The following is a 24,091-nucleotide window of genomic DNA, read 5'->3' as shown; positions in this document are numbered from 1 at the left end:
CTGATGAAAGTTTTCAGAATAGGAGAAATACTTCCAGAACTGATGAAAGTTTTCAGAATAGGAGAAATACTTCCAGAACTGATGAAAATTCAGAATTGAATGAAAGAATTGAATAAATGGAAGAAATGCTTCTAGAACTGGCGAAAATTCATAATTCCAGAATTGACGAAAGTTCAGAATTTATTTTAAAAAACAATTCTGATTTTTGGTGAAAATGCAGAATTTATGAAAGAAATCTTTCTAGATGAAAAATCAAAATTCCAGAACTATTTCTTTCTAGATGAAAATGCAGAATTCAAAATTATTTCTTTCTAGATCAAAATAGATTTCCAGAATTGATGAAAATTCATAACTTATGTAGAGAGATAGATGGCTTTTTCTCAGCCCAAGATATCAAGGAAACATTTTATTTTCTGGATATTAAGCTGAGGTGAACCCGGAAAGAAAAGTCATCTTGTCTCCGCCGGGACTCTCTCGAACCCAGGCCTCTTGCATACCGGGCAACCATCACCTCAGTATAATATCCAGAAAATAAAATGTTTCACAACTTACTGTTACCATAAATGCGGCCACCCCCAAAAACGCGGGGCCCGCACCTGCCACACACCCCCTAAGAGCAGCTTTGTGCACAGAGCTACGACATAAGTTATATAGGAGGTCGTGACGAAAGCTGCATTAAGAGTCTGATAAACTTTCAAGCGGCTTTGGTCGTGACAGAGCACGTAACCATTATTTTCGCATCGGGCCCCCGTGTGGCAAAGGGCGACCCCGAATTCGCCCCATATTGTTGTTTTTCCCTCCTTAACAAACAAAAAACAGTCAACTCGTTTTTACGTGATTTTTTTTTTTTCCCTTCTCACGATTCGTGGTCAAAGTCACGTGCGAATGACGTGAATGAAAAATCAAGAAGATGACGTTCTTATTTACGTTCTCCTCGAATTGAGATCGTTCGGAAGGAACTGTAATAGCCTAAAGGTAAGACTATATAGAGATTAGGGATCGATAACTAACCTTGATTATCCAAACTCTTACTCAACTAACGTTAGACAATAGAGATGCAATTTTTTTATCTTTGGGAACAGTCCCTTTTTTTTATCAGGTGTCTCTTCTGCATCCCGAATCGAACTTCGCACTGATGGTGTTGTTTTCTTTCCCTTATTATTATTATTCAGCGATGAATAAATACCTTGAAGGGACAATCCAGAATATTCTTGAATTGTTTTTTGGTGCCGGCAATCGTCTCGAGCCACGTGAGATCAAAGGTCAACAAAACAACCAAAAAAATTAGGCGTGGAGGTAAGAAGAGAATTCTTGTTTTTACTCGGTATATAAACAAATTTCGTTTTATGAATAGATTATAATCGATCTCTTCCCGTTTTTGGAAACGGTTTTCGTCTTAAATCTCTCTCTCTCTGACGAGATCTACATTAATTTTAAAGAGATTTTTGGTATCTTATTTTACGGTTTATTTTACTATTTCTTTTTGTTATTCATTTATGCATATAAATGTGCCAATCGAAAAATTCGAAAGGTATGACCGTCCAAACTGGATTGTCCGGAAAGTGCAGCGTGGAATCTTCCGTAAAAGGTAGCATATTCAATTTATTTTGCTATCGGGCAGCCTCATGAATAAATACCGTAATTACAGGCTATAAAAGTTGATTTTTAGCGAAGTCGTGGCCTATCCGATAGCTTTATTTTTTCTGACTTTACCCGTTTTTGGTTTAAGTTCTTGACCAAATTCCACAATTATTATATACTGTATATGATGGCTGGTTACTTAAATAACATGTTTGAGAAATTTAAAAAATTGAGCATTAATTTATCATGTTTTTCTTTGTAATTAATGTAACTTCCTCCAATTATTTAATTTTTTAACTAATATAAATTAATTGACTTGGTTTAATAAAAATAATTAGTAGATTTTTGAAAATGTTATGTACCGTGTGACAAAAAAATTTGGAGGTAAGAAGAATTTTTGTTTCGGTATATATACAAACAAATTTCGTTTTATGAATAGAGTATAATCGATTTTCCCGTTTTTGGAAACGGTTTTCGCCTTAAATCACGATACATACATTATAATTGAAAGAGATTTTTTGGTATCTTATTTTTTTGTAGTTTATTTTACTATTTTTTTAAAATTCAATTATGCATATAAATATGCCAAAGTATCGTATATCGTATAATATAATCAATTACAATTTATTTTATTATTGGATAGCCTCATGAATAAATACCGTAATTTCTTGTAATTACAAGGTGTAAAAGTTAATTTATAGCAAAGTCGCGCCCTATCCAATAGCTCAATTTACCCATTTTTGATCGCTCTTTAAATTAATTCTTGACCAAATTGCACAACTTTCATATATATATGAAGACTGGTTACACTTAAATAATATATTTAAGAAGTTAAAAAATTGAGCATTAATTTATCATGTTTTTCTTTGTAATTAACGTAATTTACTTCAATTATTTCATTTTTAATGAGCTTCTCAATTAATATAAATTAATTAACTTAGTTTAATAAAAATAATAAATAGATTTTGGAAAATTTTATATACCTTGCGACCAAAAAATTTGGTGTGGAGGTAAGAAAAATTCTCATTAAAAATTAAGTTTTTACTCAGGAATAAAATCTCAAAGATAACTTGAAAAAGGTAAGTTATTGAACGCTTATAACATTCAATTTTATTTCGATATTAGTCTTTTTCTTATTTCTTAAATGGAAATTACTTATGACTTATTTACTAGAAAAATCATGGTAAGTATATTCAGAGACCCCCTCTTAAAGCGTGAACCCACCACGGGGCCCTCGGATGTATGCCCCCTCAAGAACTATAATTTTCGAGAGTAAGTATTTAAATTGAGGCTGATATGTACTCAGGGCTTATTTTTTGCGTGCCCTTATCAGACGCTAGGCCCGGTGCGGAAATATATAGCAGGGCTAGATGCATCCCAAAAATTTCGGGGCACCAAAAATGTTTACAACCCCCTTTTGCCCCGGTTTTATAAATACTGTAGGGGACGGAATCGGCATTTATTATTCATCTCTATTTGGTCACCCTGTTCTAAAAAAACCGAATTAAAAAAGTTCTGCGCCTGTCTTTCCTGAGGTTAACAAAAAAAATTTCATATATCGAAGAGCAATATTCGCTGAGATATTTGAATTCAAAAAATAGCCGATAATGAGGGAAAGATCGGCATACTAATGAAAAAGCTCATAATGCTGTTTTTTTCCCACTTTTCAGCGATTTTTTTCAATCCAAATATCTCAGTGAAAATTGCACTTAAAAGCATGGGAATTTTTTGTTGTTGTTTTTGGCTTCGAAAGAAACATTGCAACAACTTTCTAATCCTCTTAATAATTTTCAGGACAGGGTGACGAAATGGAAAGCAATTTTTTTTATTTTAATGACTATACAATCCCTTGCAACATGAATGTGTTATTTTAAATCTATACCTTATTTTGATACTTTTTCTAATTGAAAGTACGCCTCTAGGATCAACGGTTCGCCAGAAATTTATACAAATGCAATTATAACGCCACAACAGGCAAAATGCCCAACGAGGTGGCTGAAATTTGCGGCCAAGGGACTTAAGGCATCACCCTGTATATTCGCGACAATACTGCGCGTTAGTTTTGGGTTTCAGCCCGGCATTCTCGGTGTCATACTGCATGGTTTTTGTAATTCTGGTTGTACTTTGATATCATATATCGCCACGTTTTAAGAAAATCGAGAAATTTTCAGAGAAGTTTAAATTCATAGCTTCGTATCTTGAGTTTATCTTTGATCGTTTTTGTCGCCCCACACGGTCATTTTCTGCACACGAGGGCTAATTAGACCGGGACCTACAATTTATGCCGATTCCGAACGGCATGCTTGTCTTCTATATATATAAAATTGATTTTCTGTGTGTGTGTCTGTGTGTGTGTATGTATGTTCTCTATACAAATCTACAATTTTAGATCGATCGTCGCCAAATTTTGCATATATACCAAATGGGACCCGACTTGAACGATAGGCTACTTTAAAATTTCGTCAGAGCAGGGCAAGTGCCCCAAATGGGCAGAAAACTGTCGGGCAACAATGCTTTCTCGGCCTCAACAATCACATTCCGAACGTTTACTTTGGTTACCGTGGTTCCCTAGCAATGCGTTTAAGACGTGTATATGCCTTTACAATGGTTTGTCATTTCTTCAACGCTGTCAGTATATGTATAATATTTATGCCTTTATAATGGTTTGCCACATTTTCAATACTCCCAGTAATGAGGTTTTTTGAATGACGTCGTTATCATCATCAGCATCGCTTTGAGGGTCAGGAAAAGGGTGATCCTCATAGAAATCAGTGTTAAAATTGCCGATTTTACTGTAGAAATGCGGAAATTTGGTGGGGTTTTCCGCCCCATCAATAATTTTAAAAGTTGTATTTAATCCTCGATTTTTGAAATATAGAGTTCGCTTAGAGATATACGAAGCCCAGGAGATTAAATATGAAGTGATTAGCCGGACCAACTTTTGATTTGGATATCCATACAATAACATTGATTTCAACTTATTTATATCTTCTCAAGCATGAAAATTAATGGCTCCGTATTGTCTTTTTATATTCAACTGCATAAATTCATGTGGATTAAGATATTTGAAAATGAATTATGGGCCCGTAAAAAAGTACATCGAAAAATTCCACAGTTTTAATTAACCATTTTTGAAGCAGAAGCAGGCAGAGATGGATAACTTGAAGTTCGGGGGGAGGGAAGGGAATCGAAATACCTGGCACCCTATAAAAAAAGAAAAAAATATATATTTCTTTTTACGTTTCTTTAAATCTAGATTTGTTTCTTTCATGAGTCGCGCAGGAAGTCGCCATATTGGTGAACTTAGACACGGTTTGCATGTCCCTCAAAGAAGGAGGGAGATATCAAGTGATCCAAAAAAAGCCTCATTCAAGAAAACCCGAGCAACGCCGGGTATTATAGCTAGTTTTTTATACTCATCGAGAGGTTGGTGCGCTAACCCCTCGATGGGGGGGGGGGGACTCCCTGCGGTAGCAATTTTTTGCTGAGGTCAAGCCGCCGTTTTTTGTTGTACCCCAGTGTCAAGAAAGTTTTCTGACAAGGACGAACCGGGTATCGAACTCGCGACACCTCTAAACATCCTTTGGCACTTTAGGCGAGTATCTTATCGACCGGGTTACCGCGCCCCGAGTATCTTTGATACCTCTTTGAGTTTCTGAGATACGGACTTGAAACCCAGAATGAGTTGTAACACATTTCTCTTTAAAACAACATAGAATTAACACGAATCGGATAATTAATCTTTGAGAGATATGGTCCCATTTATAGATACATGTCGAATCCGGAAGTCAAAAATCGTTGGTTCACTTTGAGCTAAGGTTGTTCGCAACGTCCGGCTACCACGAATGTCAAAGTAATACTGGCACAAACTTTCATTCTTCTTCTTTAGAACGAGATCAAAAAATAGCGGTACTGTGTCTATATTTTACCGAGTAATTCAAGTTTGAAATTACTTCGATAGAAACTGTCATTTGTGTGGATGCGTTTGCCCACCCGGCATCGATTTTGATGACGTTTTTACGTCAAAGGGTCTTGTAAACGTCAACCTCGGTTTTAGCGATGAAATTCCACGGAATCGTTGATGTTGTTACAACCGAGTTTGAGAGACTGCCCAGTCAAATGATCGCTATTTTCCGTCGTAAACAAAGTGATCGGGTACGAAAAAATAGTGTTCGTATTTATATGGGTGGTCATACTGTCAGTAAGAAGCAGGCGCGGATCCAGAACGATGTGTCGGGAGGGCGAATCGAATCGTGTAATTTCGTTTGATCGTCTCATATTTTACTGTACAGATGAATTTTCCCATTATTATCCTGCTCCTCGGAAGGGCGATCGTTCCTATCGCACACATAGACGTACGCAGAATTTTCTCAAGGGGGGGGGGGTTCAATTTTTTTTTCTTCTCGGCGGGGGGGGGGTTTAAGTTTTTCCCTGTAAAATAACACTATAATCTCGGCTTACGGGGGGGGGGTTAGACCCCCCTTTACGTACGCCAATGATCGCACAGCAAGCACCCTCTGAATCAGTGCCTGAATGAAGGTAGAATTTTTGAGCTGCGAATGGAGCGGAGATAGAGGCAACTTCAGATTCAAATGGAGAAAAAGCAGACATCTCTTCAGCTGTGAATGCAGTGGAGTCTAGCAAGCATCATCAGCTGTGAATGAGCCGAGGCAGATTATCTTTGCGACAGAAGCTGAGGCAGAGATATCTTCAGCCGCGAATAAAGCTGAGGAACTGCAGAGGCAGATATCTTAAGCTGTAAATAGGGTGGAGGCAGACATTTTCAGCTGTGAATAGAGCGGAGGTAGACATCTTCAGGGGCGAATAGACCGGAGGCAGACATCTTCACGGGCGAATAGACCGGAGACAGACGGATCAAAGGCCACGTGTCGGAAAAGCGACTTATTGTGTAGGTGCATTGGATCATCCAGTATTTTACGCAACCGAGAAATTTCTCTTATATTATTCGGTTCTTGGGAGGTGGCGATCGCCCCATCGCCCTCCTCTGGAACCGCGCACTTGATATGAAGCATTAATTCTATGAAAAGAATCTGAACGTGTCCATAAAGCACGTAAGTCGATCGATAACATTGATCTCGGGAAAAGATTACAAATACATGTATTAATCTCTTAAATATTCGGCTCACACGTGGCATCTCATGCTCTCAAAGAAAGGAAAGAAAACGGACTGTCCTCGGAACTGACCGGTATCTGATAAAAAGTAATGATAAAAATAAACTATTAATAGTAAAAATCTATCGAAAAACATCTTATCGTTTAAAATATTGGATAAATTCAGGTTTTTTCCATCTCCATCAAGTCTAGAAGTTGGAAAATTTCTGTCCCAGTATTCCACATTGATATAAATTAGTAAGTTATTACATTATTTTGCATCCAAGTAGGAATTTAAATTTAAATTTTTGAAAGTTTTATTATTACCATCCCCGAAGTTTCGAACGCTTTCAAATTTGATGGAAAATTCGCGAGACTTACTTTTTTTTTAACCCTATTGAACCAAAATTTTGTCCAAATTTTTGGTGGTTTTGGCTAATGCTCTGGCAATGCTGCTAAAGATCTAATTAGTAATTAGATTATCTCTGATAATGATATTGAAGTTAAGTATAATGAAAACGAAAGGGAGTATGATAATGAGAAAAATAATTCCAAGATTTTTGGAAATTAACATAATTAATGAGAGAAATAATTCCAGAGTAAAAATTCAGAATTGATGAGAGAAAAATTCTGAATTAATGAGAGAAAAAAATTCAGAATTAATGAAAGAAAAAATTCAGAATTAATGGGAGGAAAAATTCCATAATTTATGAAAATTCAGATTTAATGAGAAAAATATTGATGAAAATTCAATAATCAAATCAGTAAAAGCTCACAGACTACTTGTTTACTGCAACAAGAAAAAATATATATATATTTGAGATACGTGTAATATTTTTTCACTTCTATTACCGCAAGTGGGGGCCCCCCGAATCTCGGGGCCCGGTGCGACAGCAAGTCACACACCCGTAAGGGTGGCTGTTTCCATCAAGTCTAAAAGTTGAAAATTTATTCTGTTTCAGTACCTCACATTACTATAAATCAGTAATTTTTCTTTACATTATTTTTTGCATCTAAGTAGAAACTTAAATTTCTTCGATTTTTAAAATTTTTATTAACCCTTTGCACTCGAGGCCGTTTCCGCGCGGACTAATCAGCAACTCAAAGCGTTTCGTAGCGCTTTTGGTGAATTTCTTACCTCTAACTTAAAATGATTACACACACAAATTAACACATAAAACTTTTATATTTTAATATTTAATGTATCTTTACATCTTTACGAAGATAATTTCTTAAACATTAGTCTTTGTAATTTTGCTTTGTATGATATTTCATGTAACAATTGCCGAGATGCATGCCCGGCTTTTCGGGAGGAGGCTTTGTGATGGTATGGGGCGTGTGCAGTTGGCGTGATATGGGACCCCTGATACGTCTAGATACGACTCTGACAGGTGACAGGTACGTAAGCATCCTGTCTGATCACCTGCACCCATTCACGTCCATTGTGCATTCCGACGGACTTGGACAATTTCAGCAGGACAATGCGATACCCCACACGTCCAGAATTGCTACAAAGTGGCTCCAGGCACACTCTTCTGACTTTAGACACTTCCGCTGGCCACCTAAATCCCCAGACATGAACATTATTGAACATATCTGGGATGCCTTGCAACGTGCTGTTCAGAAGAGATCTCCACCCCCTCTTACTCCTACGGATTTATGGACAGCCCTGCAGGATTCATGGTGTCAATTACCTCCAGCACTACTTCAGACATTAGTCGAGTCCATGCCACGTCGTGTTGCGGCACTTCTGCGGGCTCACGGGGGCCCTACACGATATTAGGCAGGTGTATCAGTTTTTTTGGCTCTTCAGTGTAGTTATCACCGCGCATCGAATTTCCGCACCAAACAAAGTGGTGAGCGAGAGTGACCTCTCGAGTTGCGGTATTAAATCATGTGGTCAGCGAGAGTCACCTCTCGAGTGCAAAGGGCTAATGCTATCGATCACTTTCAAATTTGATGAAAAATTGGAGACAACTTTTTTTCAACCTATCGAAGCAAAATTTTTATTTCAAACAAGTTTTTAGTGGTTTTGGCTACTGCTCTGGTGATGCTGCCAAAGCCTAAAGATCTAATTACCTGCTCTATCTAGAAGCCGCTAAAGATCTAATCAGATCGTCTCTGATAATGATATTGAAGTTAGCACATGTATAGTGAAAGGGGAGGAAGGATGATAATCAGAGAAATAATATTCCAGAATTCACGAAAATTCAGACTTAATGAGAGAAAAAATCCGAGAATTGATGAGAAAATTCAATAATCAAATCAACTAAAGCTTAGACACCTTTTTTACTGCAAAAAAAAGTAATATTTTTTTACTTCTATTACCGTGGGTGCGGGGCACCCCAAAACCCGGGGCCCGGTGCGGCCGCACCTGTCACACACCCGCAAGGGCAGTTCTGTTTCCATCAAGTCTAAAAGTTTAAAATTTATCCTGTTTCAGTATTGCCCATAGTATAAAAAACTTACTAATTTATAGCATTTCGCATCTAAGTAGAAATTTAAATTTTTTGAAGTTTAAAATTTTTTATTAATACCACCGATTACTTTCAAATTTGACGAAAAATTCGAGAGACTCATACTCCTTTTTTTTTAACCTATCAAAACCAAAAAAAAAATTTTTTTAGCCAAATTTTTGGTGGATTTGGCTACTGCTCTGGCGATGTTGCTAAAGATCTAATTAGATCGTCTCTGATAATGATGTTGAAGTTAGTACAGTGAAAAAGGAGGGAAGATGACGGTTTCTATGTAGCATTAACTCAAAAAACAAAAAAACGGGATACAGTGAAATCAAGTGGCGATCCCGTCGCATAATCGTGTCCAGTGTCTAGGATATTTGGTATCCAGTTTTTTTTTTTTTTTGTGCGATGGGTATCCCAGTGAAAAAAGAACTTCATATGCCACAGTGTTTACGTGCAAATTCTTGTAATGGGAGTCTTAGTGGATCTGTTGGAGACACTTGCCTTGTAAGGAGTTCGAGTACCGCAGGTAATACATGTCCGAAGTATGTGTGCATATCTATTCACAAAAATCGATTAAAATCACTTAGAATTTATTACAGTGTAAACCTCGCGCAATACTACTCGATGGGACGATAAATCCCTCTACAACGATATTTTTTTCAAATCTTGTTTGGAATTGCCTATAGCAAGGGTTCTTAACTTAGGAGTCGGAGGGGCTTCGAGATGTGTCGTACAAATACACTAACAACCAGAGATTCGTAAGCTATGCGTCACGAACCAAATATGGGCCGCAAGGGCATCAAAGATGGATCGTACAAATCCACTGACAGTAATGGATTCATGAATTATGAGTCCGCAACCTGAACTTGATCCACTGGGGTTTCCGAGATGGGTCGTACAAATCCACTTGCAGTTATGTTATAAATGCGCTTATTGCATCGCTGGTTTCACTAATTTCAAAAAGCAAATAGTCCTGTTAGTCGCGAAGCTGATCTTGTTGATTATGGGTCGCGGCTGAAAAAGGTTAAGAACCCCTGGCCTATAGTATAATGCAAGGGTTCTTGACCTATGGGTCACAGAGGCCGCTGAGTTGGGTCGTACGAATCCACTTATGATTATTTAAATACATTTGTTGTGGCTGGTTTCGGGGGCGTTTTTACGATTTCGGTGACGAGGGCTGGGAAAAACTCTTGGGACCCTCTTGTGAGCCATACTTTTACATACAGCATTTTTCGGGGAACCGTAGGCATCGGAAATAGAATGCATAGGAATGTTGAAAAATATTTATACAGTACAAAAATATGAACACAATGAAAAATTAAATATTTAGAATTAGAAAAAATTAATGAAACAATTCCAAGAATTAGTGAAAAATAATTCAAAATTGATGAAAAATAATTCAAAATTGGTGAAAAATAATTCAAAATTAATGAAATTTAAAATCAATGAAAGAAAGTTCAAAGTAAATGACAGAAATAAGTCCAGAACTAATGAAAATCCATAATTTATGAAAAATTCAAAATTTGTGGAAATAATTTCAGAATTAGTGAAAGAATTCAATAATTTGGGCGTTAAGCCTGTTAGCTCATTTGTTAAGAAACCATGGAATGGTTTCACTAATTTTGGAAAAAATTTAGATTTTGCTAAAATCAGTATTCTATATACAGGATGCATAGCAAACAGGAGAGTATGGCATTTTACTGTGGAACCGCTGATCCTACAGGTATACTTCCATTTAGAAAGTTTACAAATAACGTGTAGTACTCAGATATGCATTCATGTTTCAAGGGGTTGTATAGTTGTTAAAAAAATTAACTTTTCATAGTGTGCCCCCATAACCCAATTAGAAAGTTATTGCCCTGTCTCTCCTGATTCCAACAAAAAAAATTCCATGTTTCTAAGTGAAATATTGACTGAGATATTCGAATTCGAAAAACGGAGGAAATTTGGGGGAAAAAGCGTTAAATGCGGGTAAAACCTTTTTGATCATTAACATGTTTACACAGGTCAGGGGTTCTCAAACTGTGCACAACCTGCCTTGGTCAGGGTTGACCTTAGTGTCAGGTTTTTCTAAGAGACACTGTTAAATGCTCTGGGGAGGGGTTAGAGAAAACGCAATTTTTTCCGACGGGATAAAGAAATTTGAAAATCATTGGAGACAATGTCGAAAAATAGAATAGTATTTGTCCAAAAAAATTTTTTGAAACACCCTTTTTTTTACCTTCATCAAATGACTCCAAGGCCGGGACACTATAAAAGTTTGATAAAAGATCTTTTACAAAACTCGAAGAAACCCCAATAAGCCTACTGATTATATTCGCTCGAATGTAACCGATACGCTTATTGGTTCCGACTTTTATAAAAATACTTTTATCAAAATTTACAAAATTTTAAAAATGCAACCAAAATAAGCGCATCGGTTACATTCGACGCGAATGCAACCAATATTATTGGTGGTTATATACATATTTTTCAAAGTTTTGTAAAAGATCTTTTATAATACTTTTGTAGTGTAATCCCGGCCTCTGTAATTCTCGCATGTCGAAAAAGTTCGGAACATTTTGATTTTAGCGGTATTCGTAATATTTCAAAAAAATGCGTAGTTTTTCCTTCCGTTCCAACTTACATAATCGATTACATGACAAATGATGGCCCTCCTCATGTTTACCATCATTAAAAGTTTAATGGTATTGAGAGAGATGAAAGTTGTTTTTATTGTACTATTACGCCATAAAAATACAGGTTTTAGCTGCTTTCTGATGCAGTCTGATCGGCGGCAGTGAATCAATAATTAAACTGTTTATTCACATTTTGAGACGAGTTCATCCGCATACGCATGAAAATACTTTCCCATTTTGATTTCTATCATTTTCAAAACCTTCAACTTGTTTGTTGTTACAATAACAAACCTAAGGTCTGTGAAAACCTGGTTTTGAACTTGTCTCGGCTGCATTTGATCGAAATATATTCAAAAAATCTGAATTCATAGGAAATTGAATATTTATCCTTGCTTTTCAGGAAATAGTTTTTTTTTGTTTTTTTTTTGCATGTTAAAGCTTTTAAATGCGTATTTTGTGCTTGTTTCTGCGTATTTCAAGGACCTCGCGAAAAAAGACAACATTGCCAACAAGTTTTTGACAATAGCTCTTAATACTATCGAATTACTGACCTTCAGCGGAGCGGCAAAAACACTGATGACCATGACATCATCTAGTCCTCTTGTTACGTATGTTTCTGTTTTATTCGAATTTCATTTCCGTCTGTGGTTAATTTGAATACACAGTAACTTAGAGAAACCCTATTTTATATAAATTTTAAATTTAATTTCATCCGATTATTCCTCGATTTCAACTGTTTGGAAAGGATATTTAGCAAGCGCAGATCCGGGCGGAATCGCCCTCTCCAGAGCCGAATGATATGAGAAATTTGTCTGTCCCTGTAGAATACGGGATGATCCAATGCACTTACACAATAAGCTGTTTTTCTGGCATATCGCACTAGATCCACCTGCCTCGGCTCATTCGCAGCTGAATATGCCTGTCTCCACACCATTTCAATCTGAAGATGCCTGCCATTTCTCCATTCCCAGCTGAAAATGTATGCCTTCGCTCAAGCACGAATCCGGGGGGGTGGGGTGATAGAAACGAACGACCGCCACTTACAACAGCCGAATAATATGGGGAAAATTTATCTATCCCGTAAAATACGGGATGATCCAACGAACTTACACAATTCTCCCGACACATTACCCTGGATCCTATAGCTCCTATATTCGGATATTTTTGTCTAGACCAAATCTATTTTTTGCATGTTTCATAAAATCTATTTGTTGTCTAGACTAGAGCAGTGTTAAACTTTTTTCACTCGTGGCCCCTATTTTCTGTGTGTCCCCACCACACTTATCTAAGAGCAAAGGCGATACTAGGATTTTTTATTGCCCCCCCCCCGTTCTAATATAATCTAATTTTCTTGACTACCTAATTCCCGAACTTACCGCCTTGACTATAGTCCACTTACTTCCCCCCCCCCGTAAATACTCCTCTAAGAATGGGATCCTTTTTTCTGATTGCTAGATGTTTTGTTGTTTTTTTTTAAATAAATTTAAGACAAAAATTTTATAAATAAGGTTGATCCTCAGACCCTTTATTTCAGCGAGCTACTCTTTTAAAGCAGCATGTAATGTATGTATTTGCAAATGGATGGTCAGTAATTTGTACGGTGTTGTGAACGACGCGCTAATCCTTTTTGAGCCGTTCGAACCGGACCATCGAGAGTCGGTTTTTTCAGCCAACACAAAGGAAGTTCCTACTTCCAAGAATGGATTAGAACCTGGGCTGGGTGTCTTGCCTTACTTGCTTTGCTCGATAATGCGATCGACCTTAAGGCGATTCTATGCATGGCCGTCTCAACATCGTTGGTCCACACGATATTAATGTTATGGGGGGCCTCGTACTTAGCTGGAAGTAAGTAAGCATATTAAGGGTACGAACATAGTGCACGCTGGTTTCCGATTATCGAAGTTGGCGTTGTTGCTGATTGGCTGAAAACCTGAATTTCAGGTTTTTTTAACCAATCCGTAACGGCGCTGACTCGCAGAATCTGAACTAGAGTGCACTGTTAGCACCCGTACTCTTCTTACTCTTTAAAGTCATAGTACCAGACCTCATCGTGTCAGCCCTCCATATACATATGAGGTTTCTGGACCGTGCCCGGATGAGCTCAAGCATTGAAATTGCCCTAGTTTTATGGGCAAACCTACTGGATTCCGCAAAATGACTCTTTCCTACCATATTTTACATGAAAGCTCGATTTCTTTACATCCGAATTTATTTTCCACAGCTCTCTGTGGTTCCCTTAACTACATGTCGTGGTCCCCTTGAAACATCCCCAGGACTGCAGGGGGGAGAATATGGCCCCCAGTTGCCAACCACTGGGCTAGAGTATCTTCGGGTACCATTGAATTAGATCACGATTCCTAGTTTTCGTGCTTTAAGTACCCCTGGAGGGTTGCGTAATCCTCTCGAAATGCGAGAAAGATGGACAGATGTACCCTTAAGCCGCGCACATAGTGTGACGACCAAAAGGTACGTGAGTGAATAATAGGGACTAGCGACGAAAACAATTGTTTTGTTCTACACCGCTAATACTCGAGAAGCGGGGCGAAGGAAAGAAAAGTCGCTCAACGAAGTGTGCAACTTGAACAAACCTGTTTTCACCTCTATCTGCTGATTGGTTCGTTTCTCCTTCGAAGGGATCATCACACCCTTACGTTTCAGAACTCCTCCGGTCATTTTGTCTATCCTCTTCATTCACTATGTGCGGACGTCTCTTCCCCAACTCCATGCATTTTTTTCTTCCTGGTCGCAATTCTTTTAACTCGTACCTCCGCTTCACTATGAGTACAGCCTAAACAGATACGAACGGCGTAGCCAGCGTGCGTATTCTCACGAACGTATAAGATTTGCGTATCCCTAGTTGCTTGAAATTTCTAGTAATGAGTGAGAAGTATACCTCTGGAAAAAAAATGCACAGGAGCATATCCTAAAAAAATCTAAGGCCGGCATTACCCTATAAAAGTTTAATGAAAGTTTTATAAAATAACTTTATTAAACTTTTATAGAGCTTAATACCGGCATAAGAGTTCAGCGGATCACGTTAACGTTTTGAACCTAAAAGGGCTGTGGTTTTTAAGGCGGGGATTACATTATAAACGTTTTATTAAAGTTATTTTATAAAACATTCAAAAATGCAACCAATAAACGTTTCTTACATTCGAGGGAATGTAACCGATAGGCTTATTAGTTGTTTTTTTTCTTCAAGTTTTGTAAAAGACCTTTCATCAAACTTTTAAAATGTAATCACGGCCTTCAAAAAAACCATAGTTTTTATCCTTTACTTTGAAATATTTGTAAATGTTTACTCAGTTGCATTCCTTTGGTGTCAGTTTTACATGTTAATCTTCTGGAGGTCAAGTACGGTATTTACTTGAAAATATAGGAATTTTCATTTTTTGAATTTTTTTTCTTCATTAAAGATTATCGTTGAATCTGTCTCTTGGCAGTAATTTTGATAAAGAAAGTAGGTTTGTGTGTGTGTGTGTGATGTTATTTTGGTTTATCGGTGTTGTGATCTCGCCGATAGATTGGCCTTACTTGGCTAGAAATTCGTGATATGGATTATTTATAAACTGCTGTTGTGCAAGAAAATTGCATTTTGAAGGTCGTTTTTATAAAATCGATCGATTTTATAAAAATAAGGGGAAATTTTTTTCGAAATTATACCAATCGCGGAGATTCCAAACGAGAAAAAAAAGTTAATCGTATTTTGAATTGTAGCAATGTACAGGGTGGTCATAAAATAACTTTGCCGGTATACGAATTCCTGGCATCCGCAGAAATCAACGAATGCCATTGAAATCAGAGATATACAAGGGTTGGACAAAATAACGTGAACACCTGTGCAAAAGACAACACTCGAGGGAACCTGTCGTATACGCTCGCCCTCTAGTGTTGAAGAGTTCCACTTAGTGGGAGATAATGTGCACACATCAGTCTAGTCGTAGCAGTGACAGCGTTCGGATGCGATGTATATTGGGGCGTTAAAACTTCGTTTCGTTATGGCTGACCTCTCAGATTTCGAAAGAGGCATGATTGTTGGAGCCCGTCCTGCCGGGGCCACAGTAATGAAAACGGCCACCCTTGTTGGTGTCGGGAGAAGTACTGTGTCGATGGTAATGACATCCTATAGCAAACAGGGAAAGACATCCATCTACCAATCATAACAGTGGCCGAAAGTCGAAGATGACTGATAGACCCAGAAGGGTTTTGAAGCGGATTGTGTGTGTGTGTGGCCAGAAAGCACAAGATAACAGCATCCCAGATAACATCTGAGATGAACACACATCTACAGGTGTATCGACAAAAACAATCCGCCGTGAACTGCATGAAGCAAACATACAAGGTACAGCGACTATTCCAAAATCATTGGTGACACCATGCAATGCCTTGAAATGACGAAAATGGTGTCACGAACATAAGAATTGGACACAACAATAATGGGAGAATGTCATCTGGTCAGACGAATCGTCGTTCACATTATTCCAGATTAACGGGCGTGTTTACGTTTGGAGAACGCCAGCACAAGCCTATGACGTTGATTGTCTCCTTCCTACTGTTAAGCATGGAGGGGGATCAGTGATGCTGTGGGGCGCGATGTCTCACCGTGGTCTCGGCCCACTTATCCTGGATGGGCGGGTTAATGCAGCGGTTTATGTTAGTATTCTGACCGACCATCTTCACCCATTGGTGCAATATTTGTTCCCTGATTCTCGACCTGTGTTCCAAGAAGATAATTCGCCCGTTTACACTGCTGGAATTGTCGGAGACTGACTTGAACACCATGATGAACTGCAACACCTCGTGTGGCCCGCTCGGTCACCTTATCTTAATATAATTGAACCTTCGTGGGGTATTTTGCACTCCAAAATATGCAGTACGTTTGTTTCCACCTCCAAAGACACGTTCTGAATTAGTGGCCTTTTTGCAGGAGGAGTGGCTGTTGTGCAGGAATTGTATTTGTCCATCCCACGACGATACAGGCTGTAATTAATGAAAAAGAAGGGCCACAGCCTATTAATAAAGATTTTGTCTCATTTAACAAGTGTGCATATTATTTTGTCCAACCCCTGTAGATGTTTCGGCTCATGCGCTAGATCAAGTGTACACAACCTATTGAAGAGTTGTGGGCCGCTTCACTGGTTTGAAAACGTATTGCGGGAAACAAGTGTCCTGTAAATGTTCCGCGTGCCATTCGAGTAGCCTGGGAATCTACCGCGAGTCACTAAGTGGTTTGGGAATGGACGGAGGATCGATTAAGTGATCTGGAAGTGTGCCGCAGGTCACTTAAATGGTTTGTATAGGTGCCGCGGGTCATTTAAGCTGCGTAGAAGTGTGCCGCGGGTTATCTAAGGAATATGGTTATGTACTGCTTAGTCCTTTTTTTCAAAATTATGTTTGAGGTCGCGGTCCACATCAGATGACTCCTAGGACCACGGGAGGAACATGTAGGTGCTAGAGAATGAGAGGAGAAACAAAAATCCAGCTTTCGCGGATATGGGTACTGCAACAAAATTTCGAAAAATTCGAATGACACCCCAGTTTTATGCATTGCAGTGATGGGCGGCATAAAAAGAGTCATAAACATGGACAGAGATACGGGAGCATGGGCAACACCTTCAATAGCAGAAAGCCTCCACGCGAAGCTTGGACGTCACTGAAGTCGTTCATTTCACCTGTAGCTATTGGATATAGCAGTCCGACGTATGCAAAATCTTTACATTTTTTTGCAGTATATTCAATGACTATAAGTGAAATGGACGGCTTCAGTGATGTCACGAGCTTCGTGCGGAGGCTTTCTGCAGTAGAAGGTGTTGGCATGGGGAGCAATTCCCACTCCCCGTACAAAGTCAAAGGTGGAGCCGACTGATCTAATGTATATGCGTATATATGAATTGACATCATACCATCCCCGACGTTCAAGTCTCTCTCCGCCTGTGGCAATAACCCACTTATTACAAGCTTTTGGTAAAAAATTTGGATCATCTTCATTTGACGAATTGGCGATAAATCTGGTAACGTTGTCTGAACATAACCGCACGTTAGAGAAAGGGAGATGGGGAAGAAAAGCAATATATATATATATATATATAAGGAAAAAATGTAATATTAGAGATAAGGTAAATAAGTTTTTTTTAGAGTCCTCTTTTCACCCTCATCCCACGTATTCTCTTTCGCTCTTACATGTGTGTGTGGGGGAATTAACAGGAGTATAGAAAGAAAGGAGGGAAAAAAAAAGCAACTTCACAGTTGATAGGGTTACTATAAAGCTTTGTGATAGTGAAGAGAGAGGAAAGAAAGTTCACTGTTTATTTGAATTTATTCCACTGGCATTTGGACGTAACATTACGCTCGTGCTCGTAAAGAGGTTAAACAATGTTCGACTGTATTTAGCTGGAAATGACATTTTTGTGATACATTTTCCACTGATAGATCATGATATAGACATTGGAAAGATCCAGGCTGACCCATCATCCGTCATTACTGCGCCTTGTGACATAGTATTATCGCTACAGCCAATAGCTGTTCTATGCCTTTTTCTTTAACGATCAGACTTCCCTTTTGACGTCATATTAAAAAGAAAACTGGTTTTCCCGCCTTCGATCAACCAGCACCTAGAGATAGGCCTCCGCAGTCTGCTTGTAACGTCAGCAAGTAGTCCATTTTCCCTCAGAATATTCAGGGAAAAAAATTCCCTGCTCGTGCCAGTATCATCGTTGTGCGGAAAATAAATGATCGGACTCAGAATTGGCGATCATCCAATCACTATGCGGTATTTGTGAGCCAATCAGGAAGATTCTACGCCAAAATAAGAAACGAAATAAGATGCTGTGCTTCAAAATGTTGCAAACTTGCTAGGTAGTCTTACGCCAGGATTACACTATAAAAGTTTTGTAAAAGTGCTTGTATAAAACTTGAAAAATACAACGAATAAGCTGATCGGTTTCAAAGCCCTTCCTAATTTAGAGCCCTACGTTCATCGCCAGCGAGTCAGCTGAAATACGTCACGGGACCAAACAAATCGAGTCGATCATGCCCGAGATCGGATGGATAAAATCACGTGATCTCTAGCTTCGTAGCCCTTGGATATAGTCGGCCGTGACCATTCTGAGAAAACAATTTCATCAATGGAATTTTCTCAATCGTGTTTCGAATATTACATGAATTTTGCTCAAAATTTGACATAGAAAATGACATAAGTACACCAAAATTTGCAACTATTTCCAGATAACTTCACTTCAATAACATTTTCTGATGCAATGTCACTCAAGTACCATTTCATAGAAAAGCGACGAGAAAGTTATGCCTTAACCAAGTTCGATAGCTCACGTGTTTCCTCGCAATCTCTCGAAAATCACTTATCCCTTACACATAAGTAGCAACCCTTATTCGAAAAACAAGTATGGAGAAGTGTAAAGTGTTATGGATTGCATCAGTCTAATTCAAAACGATACGAAAGTTCCAGAAGCATTGTTTTCCTCCAACATTTCGATGCAATTTCTTAAGGAGCCAATTGTTTCTTTTTAAGGATTTTCTCAAGATGTTTTTCTTTATCTCGTCGAAAGTTATCATAAGTTGTTAATGTTCTCAGACACACACCATCTTGACAAACAATGATATAATGCTATGTTCTTATCTTACATTCGCACGCGAGGACTAATCTTGATTATAGTAAAACGACTATAGCGTCAATAATTGGAGGTCCAGACTGATTTCTATAGAGCAAAGTTTCTCAACCTTTATTGGCTCATCGCCCCCTTCAGAAATTTTTCTCTCCCATCGCCCCCCAACGCAATCAAACCCATAGGATCCTATGTTATACCCGTAGCTTCTACCGCCCACGTTGGGAATCACTGCTATAGAGCAAGCATTTTCAACACATGACCAGCGGGGCAAATCCGCCGATCATTTTCAGAAAATTGATGAAAATGCTGAAAAATGATTAATTCTAGAGTTAATGAAAAATAATTTGGGAATTCTTAAAAAAGATAATTTTGGAATTCATAAAGATAATTTTGGAATTCATAAAGATAATTTTGGAATTCATAAAGATAATTTTGGAATTCATAAAGATAATTTTGGAATTCATAAATAAATAATATTGGAATTCATAAATAAATAATATTGGAATTCATAAATAAATAATATTGGAATTCATAAATAAATAATATTGGAATTCATAAATAAATAATATTGGAATTCATAAATAAATAATATTGGAATTCACGGAACATCGAAACAAATTGATGAAAACTCAGAAGTAATGAGAGAAATTTTAAAATTTTTGAAAAAAAACTAATTTCAGAATTAGTGAAAAAATTATTTAAGAAATAATTGATAATTAATAAAAGAAATTTCAGGAAAATAAATAAGTCAATTTTGTTCCGGTTTAACTCGCGACTCCATTGGGCTCTTCTATTAAGATGTCACTAAATTACTACATAAGTTTGGTCATCCCCATCTTCGTGGGAAATTTCAGTTTGGCCCACCGTGACTGAAAGGTTGAAGACCCCTGCTATAGAGAATAATGCTAATCAACCTTTCTTATAACGTTGAAGAAAACCAACCAAATCGGATATAACGACAAATTTTTAGTTACTTTTGTTTAAGTTTTAAAGAAGTTTTCAGAGAGATTAGAATATTAGAATTAGAAGAGTTGATCAAATCCTGAAAATGTTCATCTGTTATAAAAATGTCTCGTTTTTTCACTAAAGCTTGCATTAATTCCTAATCTTTACCAGTATTGGGAATTCAGGGCCACCCACGCTGCACCAGAGGCGTCTTTATAATTTCGCTCCCCTCCACCTTAGTCCCAGGTTTCCATATTGAGAAGATATTCTGAAAATGATCGAAAATTCAGAAAATGAGAATCGTGGAAATTCGGAATAAATGCCAGAAATAAATTCCTCAAAATTCGGAATAAATGCCAGAAATAAATTCCTCAAAATTCGGAATAAATGCCAGAAATAAATTCCTCAAAATTCGGAATAAATGCCAGAAATAAATTCCTCAAAATTCGGAATAAATGCCAGAAATAAATTCCTCAAAATTCGGAATAAATGCCAGAAATAAATTCCTCAAAATTCGGAATAAATGCCAGAAATAAATTCCTCAAAATTCGGAATAAATGCCAGAAATAAATTCCTCAAAATTCGGAATAAATGCCAGAAATAAATTCCTCAAAATTCGGAATAAATGCCAGAAATAAATTCCTCAAAATTCGGAATAAATGCCAGAAATAAATTCCTCAAAATTCGGAATAAATGCCAGAAATAAATTCCTCAAAATTCGGAATAAATGCCAGAAATAAATTCCTCAAAATTCGGAATAAATGCCAGAAATAAATTCCTCAAAATTCGGAATAAATGCCAGAAATAAATTCCTCAAAATTCGGAATAAATGCAAGAAATTTCAGCATCATAAATAATTCCAGAAAATAGTGGAAATTCCAGAAATCGGTTAAAATTTAGAATTCCGGAAATCGATGAAAATTCTGAATACATGATAGAAATACTTTTATAAAATCAGAATAAATGAGAGAAATAATTCTAGAAATTGATGAAAATTCAGAATTATGAAAATGCAGAAAATTGCTGAATTTATGAAAGGAATTATAATTACTGTGTAAGTGCTGGGCCCGGTGCGCGACCTCACCCGTCGCAGACCCCTAAGAGCAGCTCTGCGGGAATGAAGGCAATTTTCACAATTTATTGTGTGCGTGTTTTAATGGATATGACTAGAACTCCGATGTATTTGCATATTGTGGCGTATTTCTCTCTCATGTATTCAGAATTTTCACCGATTTCCGGAATTCTGAATTTTCACCGATTTCCGGAATTCTGAATTTTCACCGATTTCCGGAATTCTGAATTTTCACCGATTTCCGGAATTCTGAATTTTAACCGATTTCTGGAATTTTCACCATTTTTTCTGGAATTATTTATGGTGCTGAAATCATTTCTTGCATTTATTCTGAATTTTGATGGAATCATTTCTTGCATTCATTCTGAACATATATGCAAAATCTTGGAGTTCTTTCGCATTTGTCTTGTCATTCAAATCAGTTATTTAAGGCTAGTCATTGATTTCGAAACTACTTCCAATCTTCATCCTGTTACTTGTTTTCCTAGAAACTCTTGCCGCATAGTACTTGTTGGGAGAGGAGCTGATGCTTCCCCAAGTACAAAAATACAAATACCACAATAGGCAAACTGCCTAACGAAGTGGCTGGGAAAAAAGCCCACAAAAATATGGATGCAAATAAAAATGTATACGGAATATGTGAAAACTGTTGCTCTCATGGTGGAGACAATAAATTTTGGTCTTGTCCTTGAACCCATCAAACTCAATTTGGAGCTGAAATTTCTGTATCACCAATTTTCATTGAATCGATATGAATGTTTCCCAATTCCGAAAAATTTGATCAATATATGGATCCAAATATTTTTAATATGGTCACTCATTTAAAATGTTATATAAATGTATATGGGATCATTAATTTAAGACACATCTAAAATCGGTTTCGTCAAATAAAGTTGCAAAATTTTTCTGCTGACTTTAATCGAAATTTAATCGGATTGATCGATTCGATTAAACTCAACTAAAATTTTTTAACGGCGATTAACAACTGATCGATTAACTGGCCCGATTTATCGGAGCAGCCCTAGCAAAAACAAAAATAGTTTTCAGAATTTTATGACAAGACAATAACGAATTTCTATGTAATGAGGTAGCACATCGAATTAGTTCTAAAGTTTTCAAGAAATTGCGGGAATAAACGCTGCTTGAGGCCCCCGGATCAGGTGAAGTTCAAAGTGTACGTCACAGGCTTGTAAACGCTGCTTATTTTCAACTCTTTGCAACATAGGACCTGCTGACAAATAACGCAAAGGAAAAATTGCAGTTTAAGAATTTCTACACACATTTCCTGCAATTTTTGTTGGAGCTTTGAAGCAAAATTTATATATTTTTTTTCATAGCTATCGCAGACGCGTACCACCCTTTCTCACTACTACGAGTTTGTTCAAAGGAAATTAATATTTTCTTCTAGTGCATATATAATTTGATACATTTTGCCACGACGTCTGAAATATCCTCCTTTGTTGTGGTTTTGTGAATAGAAAAGATTTCTAAAAATTCTTCATTAATATTCATCATAATCATATCGCCATCGCAAGTCCGGAGAAAGAGTTTTAGCCACGTCTTAAATACCCGTAATTTCGTTGGGGGCTATTGAAAAACACCGTACATTTGAGGATATTACTTCCAACTCGTCACGAAAATTATCACCTATTGCTGCTATTTTTCGGATCACAGTATGTCGTCACTGTATGAAAAATATCATGAAATGCTCGCATATATTTAAGACACATTTTATGCATCATTTATCATCCATTTCTTAAGAAGGAACCGTCGCCAAAAGAAATTGGAATTTTATGCAAACACGTTGATTTCATACATGAATGGCTATCGTTGCCCTTTAATTTTTTGGCATAAATTCTTCATAATTTTTATTTAAAAAAATTATTTGAATTTTTTTAAAATTAAAACAATGTTTTCGATCTTGTTGGTACGTCGCGGCCGCTAACAGGTCCTTGTACATTTGCAGATTATTGCAGTGGCTTGCAGCACACTTCCAGATCATGTAAGTGACTCGAAGTGCATTACTAAATTGGCCACGCAAATTTTCAAATCACCTGAGTGTTTCGAGGCACATTTCCAGATAACTCAAGTGGCCCGTAACACGTTTCCAAAAACCAGTGAAACAGCCCGCACTCTCCACAAGGTTGAACACTCTGGCTTTAGTGCATATTTTCGGAGCATATTTTACATTTTTTAGTGCATATTTTCGGAGCATATTTTACATTTTTTAGTGCATATTTGAAGAGCATATTTTACATTTTTTAGTGCATATTTGAAGAGCATATTTCACCCATTTTCTAGTGCGGGGCTCTAGTTATGAAAATATTTTTACTTACTTCAATTGTCAAGTAATTGGATACGATTCGTTTACTGTATCTTCCGATTACTGGATTCTCATTAATTTTGAGGACACCGACCAAGAAATTGGAACACTTGATTGATTTCAGACAACTGTATGGAATTGGCTGGAGAACTGAAATGCGAGACGAGACTATTTTGAAATGTGAGCCGGGGAACAAAAATTTACGTGGGTAGAAAAACTGAGTAAAAATAGATTTAAAAAAGTAATATATTTTAAAACCAAAAAATGTGTAAGATAACACGAGTTTTAAGGAGTTAACATTTCCTGTTTACCACCAGGGCATATTTTGAGCCTTCTGCCAGAAAATTTTTACTCCG

The 24,091-nt window shown here is 37.3% G+C and overlaps 1 protein-coding gene across 5 annotated transcripts in view; it reads left to right on the top strand.

The window, feature by feature from the left end:
- Positions 1–884: 884 nt before the first annotated feature.
- Positions 885–24,091, top strand: part of LOC149074179 (transmembrane protein 163a-like) — a 58,558-nt gene continuing 35,351 nt past the window's right edge. Inside the window, exons 1-2 of one of the 5 annotated variants that reach the window (XM_089246702.1) lie at positions 885–975; positions 1,173–1,296. Coding sequence is in view for 2 of the 5 variants with exons in the window: in XM_089246699.1 (XP_089102825.1) it covers positions 9,561–9,681 (121 nt within the window). In the remaining 3 variants the exon portion in view is untranslated. Of the gene's footprint in view, positions 1,297–1,356; positions 1,589–9,387; positions 9,698–24,091 lie in introns of those variants that run through there. The other 4 variants (XM_089246701.1, XM_089246700.1, XM_089246699.1 and 1 more) reach the window with 4 other exon arrangements.

Source organism: Pholcus phalangioides, unplaced genomic scaffold (assembly GCF_987345545.1).
Source record: "Pholcus phalangioides strain wild (caught in Gottingen) unplaced genomic scaffold, Ppha-v1.0 ptg000017l_1, whole genome shotgun sequence".
NCBI lineage: Eukaryota > Metazoa > Arthropoda > Arachnida > Araneae > Pholcidae > Pholcus > Pholcus phalangioides.
The sequence above is the reverse complement of the archived record's forward strand: the minus strand, read 5'-3'. Positions and strand labels throughout refer to the sequence as shown.